The sequence below is a fragment of the Macadamia integrifolia genome, unplaced genomic scaffold, assembly GCF_013358625.1.
Source record: "Macadamia integrifolia cultivar HAES 741 unplaced genomic scaffold, SCU_Mint_v3 scaffold1439, whole genome shotgun sequence".
NCBI lineage: Eukaryota > Viridiplantae > Streptophyta > Magnoliopsida > Proteales > Proteaceae > Macadamia > Macadamia integrifolia.
In genome coordinates, this window is record NW_024868204.1 from 88,131 (window position 1) to 97,488 (window position 9,358).

Here is a 9,358-nt window from a genome sequence, read left to right on the forward strand (position 1 = left end):
TCACTAAGAGTTTTTTTTTTAAACAAATTGGCCTTTCTCTACCCATATGCTTTTTTATTTTTATTTATTTTTTTATTTTCGTAAACCACCCATGTGTTTTTTTAAGTTGCATAATATATCCTTTTTTTTTTTACAAGCAATTACATAATATATCACATACAAGGGTAATGTTGAAAAATATGGTCTATATTTCTAAGATTGAAGATTTTGGAAGAATCAAAGAAAAAATTTCGTATGTTGAAGTCTCTTTATGGTATATGAGAGGGTGCATGGGAGCATCTTCAGCACGGGGCAACACGATCTTTCTACACATACTATATCTAGGTGTAGACACAAATATTATTTTGAAATTTAAAAAGAATCGTAAAGAAACGGAAGTAAGTATGATACTAGAAAATATGGTCCGAAGAATCTCGATAGTAGTTCCATGAACAATCCTTTGCAGGATTGGGTTAGTTTAATAGTGGAAATGCCATAAAGTGTGAATCAACATCCATGATACGAAAACCAAAATAAGAATGAGGAAGATAAAAAATATCATGATGCAAGTCCAGTTTTCAAATAAAAAACTTTATTATTAAAAAACTTATAGACAAGAATAGATATTTTCACAGACTAATCACTTGGTTTCGTTCATTCTTTGACTGCTCTGCTACCCCCACCCCAAAAAAGAGAGACTTGTTCTTGCTTCATGGGCGAGTCATTAGCTAGTATATATCATCTTACGAGAATACAATAAGATGTGGATCAACTAGAAGAGGTATGCATAAAAGTATTTGTCTCAAGGAGGAATCCATTTTCTGGATTTGGTACTTGTCTCAAACCAGAAGAATTATGCATGCGGATTTTTTAAGAACGGGAATATTATAATATGTTGGGAATCCCTTATGATAATCATCCACGCCTGAAACGAATCTTGATGCTTGAAAGTTGGATAGGATGACCCTTACGTTGTGAATCAACATATTGAATAGATAGATAATGTGCATTCCCTCCATTCATTAATAGGTGGCAAAGGCTACTTGCTCTTCGAAAAAAGGAAAGAGGTGATGTGATCTTTTGGCAAGAATTTTTTTTTTTTTTTTTTGAAAAACAGAAATCGAGATTGGGTTGGTGTTCAATTTACTCAACCGTATTGAAAATAATATATTTCATTCAAAGTGAGATGCTCTAGAGAAAATAGTCTTAAGTAACTTAGTGATAACAGTTGGAGCCAATAACCCACTAAGACTAACGTATCTACCTACAACTACATCCTCGAGCAACTGTCAAACGGGGGCATAAATGTGAGATGCCATCAGAATGATCAGCCAAACAGAGGCTAGGGTTGCTTCCTTTCCATTGCGTCCTTCCTTGTGTGTCAGAAATACAAAGCGAGTGCACCGGAAAAGAATGGGAACTGGATCGATCTCGAGTAGAAAAGAAAACCTAAAAGGAAGCATGCATTTTCAGTTTGGGACGATCTTTCTAGTATAGGAATGAAACTATGGAATTCAATCATTCGGGTAAGAACTTAAGACATTGAAAGACATGAAACAGAGTAGTTGGAAAAGAAAGATAGGGCATTAGCAACTGAAACGAGAGAAACCACTAACCTAATTGCCATTAGAGTCTTGAATCAAAGCCTTCCTCTGAACAGGAGAAAAATCCAAAGAGGGAAGAGCGATAAGTAACCGTTGTTGTCGAAGTTGAAACTTTCTTCTTATGGTTTTATGGGTAAGAACTTAGTATCTAATTTTAGTGAGGGGGATAGTTAGGCTAGCGTGTTACCTTGGAATTTTATGTGTTAGCGGGACTTTAACCATAGGATTCGATCATCTTAAATAAAACCGTTAGATTGAGAGAAGAGGTCCAAACCTTCAATCCACTGCTGCTACACCTTATCTCTCCCTTAATTCTATCTCCATCCTCGGTCTAATGATTCAAGCCACGCCGGAAGTAACATTTATATGGTTTAGGATATTTCCACTCTTTTACTCCCCTCTGCAATTGTTCTATGAGGTCTAATGATTCGAGCCACATCAGAAGCATCGTTCATAGGGTTTCAGATGTCTTTAGTGTTCATAAGGTTTTAGATGTCTTTGGGATCATCTGATGCTCCCCTCTGCAATTGTTCTATGATGGTCTAACGATTCAAGCCATGCTGGAAGCAACGTTCATAGGGCTTCGGATGTCTTTGGGATCATTCGATGCTTTAAGTCCATTAAATCGACTGAGAAGTTTTCCTTTACTTGGAAATAGTTTCCAATTTTTGTTTTCTTAATTAAATTGATAAGCATTCTCTTGTAACTTTGCAGAGACCTTGTGAGGAACAATGAATTTCCTTTTGCGACCTGCTCAACCTTGGTTTTAACTCTATCAATCTCCTCTTGGATTTTTGTAGGATTGCGAAGGTTGCAGCGGCAGCAAAGAGTAGAGATGAGGTGGGGTAGTGAGCCGTAGGGGGCGAGGTTGAGGGAAACGCATGAAGACGTAGGTGGAAGGAAAGAAGAGGGAGGGGGAGAGGGAACCGGAACTGGAGCCAGAGCCGGAGGCAGATGAGGTAGAGGAGGTAGCGCCAGAGACAAAGATAGAGAGGAAGAAGAAGGGGAAAGAAAGGAGTTGCAAGAGAACGACATTGATAGATATATACATGCTATATTTAATCAATGACATAGATATGATCTATCTAATCTAACGATTAATAGATGCTAACATATCTTATTCCTTGGTAATATGCTAGCATACCCAACATTTTCCTTAAAAATAAAATGAGCCCTTCACTTGTGAAGATGATGTAGCATAAATTAGGTATATTCCATATAGCACTGCAAAAATTGGATATTATTTCGATTCCGTCAACATCGCATCACCCACGCTGAGAGATTTGATTTCATCCTCTAGATATTATTATCCCCCAAGGAAAAAGGTGAACGGTTCACATATTTAACAGAAAAAAAAAAAAAAAAGAAGAAGAAGAAAAAGAAAAAGAAATAGATAAAGATATCTCAATTCTCAACTGGGCTTGTAATCATTCCATTAAATTGGTGAGCCTTTTTTTTCAAATATCCACACTAGTAGAAATAATGTCAAGTAGAGCATGTATGTGGTTTCTTTTGAGTTGATGATGTGGTCGAATCATGGATTTAATTATCGGATCGGTATTGAGATTGGATTGGATCGGATTGGTTTGTATTGGCTAATTTTGTCTTTACATTTTTTCTTGAAGTATATTTTTTTTTACGGTTTTATTCTTGAAACCATTTGGATAATCGATTTGGATCGGTTAGATATCGATATTGATTTTGACTGATACCAATACGATATGGTTATACTGATACTAGAACCATGGATCGAATCGAACTTGATCAAAGTGAATTATTTTTATTTTATTTTAAGGGTAAGGAAAATTTTTTTGTCCGAACTTGTACCTACACATGGGGCCAATGAAAACACATATAGGAACATCAACATGCTAGACATTATGGATCCGACTTATTTTCTTAGCGCCCATTGCCCAAGTCGGCCCATAACTACCTGGGCGAGTGGCAGATGGCGAGGCGATGATCTAACAGTTTGAGAAAGACATGAAAAATGAGACATTAACAAAGGCTCAGAGAACGAAATGTTAAGAACCATTAGATCATCGTCTCAACAAGCGTTGTTTGCATATGTAGTTATGCATAAGACCTGAGTTATAGGCACTAAAAAGATGAGTCATATCCAAACATTATTACCTTTGTTAGATGGTAAAACAGTCATTTCACTCTCCAAATATCTATGCACGACCCCCACACTCCTCTACAATACATTTTCCCATGAAAATATCTGCACTTCGTTTTCCTAATCCATTTACCCTAGTTCTCCTCCGGTGTTCTTCCTACAATCATCACGGATATCATGAGCTGCTCTTTGTCTCCTCTCAACAGTTTTTTCTAACTTGCACCAGACCAAATCTTGATGAAACGTGGTAGCTGTGGTTAGGGTTCTAGGGACGATCTCAACTAGGGTAGGCCTTTACAAGTAAGGGTCTTCTACCTACTCAAAAAGTTGGGCGTTGGGTGGGTTGGTGTGGGGTGTTAAGTAGAGGGCTTGATTTTAGGGAACATGAACAGGGCAGGGTTCAATTTCATTAGGAGGTCCTAAAATAGTTAAATCAGTAGCAATACAAAAGTCACTTATTAGTGGCTTTCTTTTGTCAAACTCAAACTCAAACTCAAACATGGTGATCATTAGGGGTGGAAGACGCTATAATCCTATGCAGCCAAATTAAAGGTGCCAATTTAAAAATAGAATAAAAAATCAAAACCTAAACCCAAACCCACATCGTTTAAAAGTGAATATAATCAAATAAAAAATTCAATTTTATCTTGATTTTTGAAAAATTAAATTTTATTTAATTTTAGTTACAACCAAATGAAGAGTAAATCATATAAATCAAATTAAAGTACACAAAGGCCCACACAATATTAGGTGGGGGCGCAAAAGAGGGGCAGCCTTGGGTGCGCGGCCTAAGGGGAGGGGGTGCGGATTGAGTTGGGGTAAGTGTAGGGGGTGCATGCCAAGCACCGAATGGAGATGAGGGGATTCAATCAAATGACCAAAGCCCCAAACATGTTTGACAAAGACATGCCAAATCGTTTAAATCATTTGATTTACTTGTTTAGTAGTTGTGTAAAAAGAGTTGAATTTACCAGATTTGATATTGTGAGATTATAATTTCATAAAAAACCTTTATTTGTTTTGGTAGGTTATTTTCTCTTAAATGAAATAATTGAGACCATGTATAAACTAAATGAATTCAAATAAAACTGAATAGGATCCATATAAAAACAGAAATCGAATCAATTAAATATTCTTTTGGGAAAAATCTCTGAACATGAGACATAGGAAACTCCTAGAGACATATTCATGTTAATTATTATTATTTTTTTTATCTCTAATATAATTATAATAATAATAATAAAAAAAAAGTTAGTAAGCACATATCTCATGCTGCATCAGAACCCTTTTGAAGAAATAAATAAATAAAAGTAGCTTTTCCAAGGCCAGATCTTCTCCTAGACTATGACCTTCAGCAATAATCTCACACCATTTATTGGGAGGTGGCTTTTACTAGTGGTGTCAACCGGTTGGGCCTAGCCGAGCTTGACCACTTGGAAATTTTACATTGTGAACACCCGTTTAAGTAAATGGCCCTAACTTTGGGGGGGCATGGTATGGTTTATAATCGAGTCAGTCGGTGTCGGGCTTTAATCGGACTACCTTAAACGGGCCTTAACCGGGTCTTAACTGGGTTATGGACCTATTTAAGTCTAAACTGGCTCTAAATGTGCTTACCTTAAAATTCTTTTCTTAAGTGAGTTGAAGTCCAATAATTGTTCAATTTGAACATTAAATAGCTATAGTTTTATAAAAAAAAATTAATCATAGTAGAATGTTACCCAAATTTTTAATAAAAAAGAGAAATGATATGAGATTAGGGTTATTTTTAATAAAGGGGGTCGGGCTAAGTAGGGCTACAATGAATCGGTTCAAGTTAGGTTTATAATCGGTCGGTTCGGTTAGGCGCTCGACGGGTTAGCTACTTGCATCGTGAATGCCCGTTTTAAGCTCGACATATTTATTAATCAGGGCGATCCAAGTCGGATCATAAATGTATCGGGCTCAATCTGGCCTACCGGTGTAGGCTCAAAATTGACACCCCTAACTCTTACACCCCTTGAAAGGTGTGAGATTGTTGCAAAATGTCGTGGTCCAAGAGAGGATTTGATCTCTATTTCCCTACCAAGCAAAGAGGTGAAATCATCCCTTATGGGTGAAAATTCCGTCTTTATATTTTTACTTGCACTAGCGACGTTGCCCTCTCCCTTTTCTCAAGAGAAAGAAGAAAGAAACCTATTATTTACGTCAGATCGGGATAAATAATGGCATTGTTCCTCTGACACTAATTGGACGGTCAATGTGAGAGACTGCAGTCACCGCACCTATACGCGTGATATCCCTGAACCGGAAAGTCAAGAATGAAATCGTCTCTGACTCTCTAGTAAAGTACCAAACGAATCCACCTTTGCTTTCAGAGAAAGAAAGGAACCTCACCGAAACCCTAATCCCAATTCTCAACAGAGAGAGATCAGCTTAACGATCAATCGAGCAATTCGAGCAATTCGTCGCGATGGGAAACACAGAGAGGTTGATGAACCAGATCATGGAGCTCAAATTCACTGCCAAGAGCCTCCAACGCCAATCTCGCAAGTGCGAGAAAGAGGAGAAATCTGAGAAACTCAAGGTCAAGAAAGCGATCGAGAAGGGCAACATGGACGGCGCAAGAATCTACGCAGAGAACGCGATCCGCAAGCGCAACGAACAGATGAACTATCTCCGTTTAGCTTCTCGACTCGAAGCCGTCGTTGCCCGCCTTGACACCCAGGCTAAGATGCAAACAATCAGTAAGTCCATGTCCTCGATCGTTAAATCCCTAGAATCCACTCTCGCTACTGGGAATCTGCAGAAGATGTCGGAGACGATGGACCAGTTCGAGAAACAGTTTGTGAACATGGAGGTTCAGGCGGAGTTTATGGAGAGTTCTATGGCTGGAAGCACTTCTTTGTCGACCCCTGAAGGGGACGTCAACAGCTTGATGCAGCAAGTCGCTGATGATTACGGTTTGGAGGTTTCTGTTGGGCTTCCTCAGGCTGCTGGTCATATTCCGGCCAAGGTGGACGAGAAGGTCGATGAGGATGATCTTTCGAGGCGCTTGGCTGATCTGAAGGCCAGAGGTTAACGAAATTGGTAGACTTCCCCGTGGTTAATTCTCTGTTCTTACCCTCCCTGCATAATGTGTGGAGTTAACTTATGAATCAGATACTTTGATCGTCATGGGCTTGTATTTACAATGTCCATCTGTGGAAGAATGCATACATGGTATATGTAAATAAACGAATTTGACCTATAAACGGATTTCTTCTTTGCCTATATTATTTGTTGGGAAGATTCGTGGCTAACTTTAGCTCCTTTTACTTGTCATTGCTCTTTTTCTTTACCTATTCAAAGGAATTAGTATGTAGGGTATCTAAATATTTATATTTCTTTGAGCCCTGACTTGCTTGAAATAAGTAGAGCTTCCCAATTTAAGTGAATTTTTGTTTAAAGGTGTAAGCTTTAATGTGTTTTTGACGTCCAGGTATATTTTGCTTTATACTCAGGGTAGTGTAAAATAGTTTGATTCGTTGAATTGAATTAAATTTTAGTTCATGAAATGCTGTCTAGGTGATATACTCCAAGCTTGCTGGAGTGGGAGATCAGTTTGTGATCTCTAGGTGCCTCATGTTGGATAAGAATGGCAGAAGTTTAATATCTCAAATAAAGATATTTGCTTTTGTGATGTTGAACATAATTGAGTTAAACAGCTCCATGTATGATGGGGGTAGTGTGAAAAGTAAATTGTCCTATTATGCTGGAATAGGGGATCAAAATATGTTGTATAGGAGAGCCTCATTTTGGATGAGAGAAGCTGGAAATGTTTTTGGTAGTATTCAAATTAACGAATAAACCCTGCTCATGGAATGATGGTTTCTTCCAAAAAAGGATTGCCAGAACACTTTGACTTTTATTATGTCTGAGACTGAATGGGTGATGGAGAGTTATCTTCTGTAATATTGTCGTTTGGATGCATATTAGGAGGGTTGATTATGCTGTGACTGGGACTGGGACAAAGTATCATAAAGTCTAGTTGAATGCCAATGTTCCCAGGAACTTTATTTCATATGGTAGGCCAGTCAAGATGCTTGGTTTACTGAGAGGTCTGGCTGAAGGGATATATCAAATTTTAAGGATGGGATGTATCAATTTACCCTAACTACTTAACATACTCCTCCATAGTGTATTTCTTAGGATATTACTCTTATCTAGTTCTGGAAAGGCCAACAAGGTACGCATAATGTGGCATGGTCTTTTCAAAAGGAAATTTTATCAGTCAGTCCTCAGAACTTGAGAATCCTGTCAAAAACACGGGGGTTGTGCCACAATTTTCTCTGGAGTAGGAGAAAAGAGAGATTTTGTTGACCAGGTCAATATAGCAATACTAAAAGAAAAGACTTTTCATGTTATTCAAATAAGAGTGTAATTATCATTCATATAAAAAGTACTGTAGTCCTGCATGCTAGGTTCTGTTTTTCCTTCTTCAGGAGTTTATACTGCATCAGGTTGCTCAAACTGTCTAAACGATATCTAGAAGTCTATGAATGAATAGGTCATCTGAAGATAAACACTTGTTTTTCATGGAAGAGAAACAATTCCGATGAACTTCTGTCACTAGATTTATACTCTGGTGAATGACATGATTACCAAAAAAAAGAATAAAAAATAAATAAAATAATGAAACAGATTTCCCACAATATGGGTTTAGAAGCTGTACTCTTAACTCTGGCAAAAGAATTACATATTTTATTTTTCATATTTCATTTTTTCATCTTTCATTTGTCATGTCCCGGTGTTCATATGTTTGGATCCATGTAGCCTACCTTATTAGGTTGGGATAACACTTAGTTTTTTTTTTTTTTTTGTTGTTGACTTTAACTCTAGCAAAATGTCGGATGTCAGTGTATCCAAGGGCAGTATCCCTAATTGATTGCAGAGAAACCCTTCTGAACCGTCTTATAGCATTATTGAACAATTCTAGAGGTTGATCTCAGGTCATGTTTGTTTTTTGTGGAAAGTGTCTCTTACAGTTTCTAGCATGAAATAGAGTATATGGTCCAACATTACTAATGACCTGAACTATTAGCTATAGAGGCAAGAAACTGATCCCATGGAAAGTGTCTCTTAACGGTTTCTAGCATGAAATGGAGTATATGGTCCAACATCACTAATGAACTGAACTATTATTAGCTATAGAGGCAAGAAACTGATCCTGTGGAATGTGTCTCTTAACAATTTCTAGCATGAAATGGAGTATATGCTCCAACATCACTAATGAACTGAACTATTAGCTATAGTATAGAGGCAAGAAACTGATCCTGATCCCACAAAATGTATTTTTGTACTAATATTCTGGAGAACTGCATAAAAAGTAGATTGAAGGCCAGTTGACCATTCTGTAATGGTATAGCTCTACTATCATTTGATCAACACCCTTTACGATACAAAACATTAAATGGACTGCGCTCCAAGGCCATGATGTCATACTACTGCTTGTTTGGCCTGAGCATGAAAGCTGGTATAGACAAAATTATTAGGGCAATTTACAGCGCCACCCCCTAGAGAATGCCACTATTAGAGAGACATCCCCGGCATAATATCAAATTATACTTAGACCCCAGTCCGTCAGTCGCTATTAAGTGAGGAGTTGAAATGACTACTGTACCCTTTCGACTAAAAC

General features: G+C 37.7%; 1 protein-coding gene across 1 annotated transcript; it reads left to right on the forward strand.

The window, feature by feature from the left end:
• The first annotated feature begins 5,968 nt into the window (after positions 1 to 5,968).
• Positions 5,969 to 6,983, forward strand: LOC122063737 (ESCRT-related protein CHMP1B-like). Its single transcript, XM_042627436.1, has one exon. It carries the CDS (start codon positions 6,155 to 6,157, stop codon positions 6,761 to 6,763), a length of 609 nt encoding a protein of 202 aa, XP_042483370.1. The 5' UTR covers positions 5,969 to 6,154; the 3' UTR covers positions 6,764 to 6,983.
• Positions 6,984 to 9,358: the final 2,375 nt, after the last annotated feature.

Coding starts and splice junctions, on each gene's coding strand:
- LOC122063737 (XM_042627436.1), top strand. CDS start 6,155: ATGGGAAACACAGAGAGGTTGATGAACCAGATCATGGAGCTCAAATTC.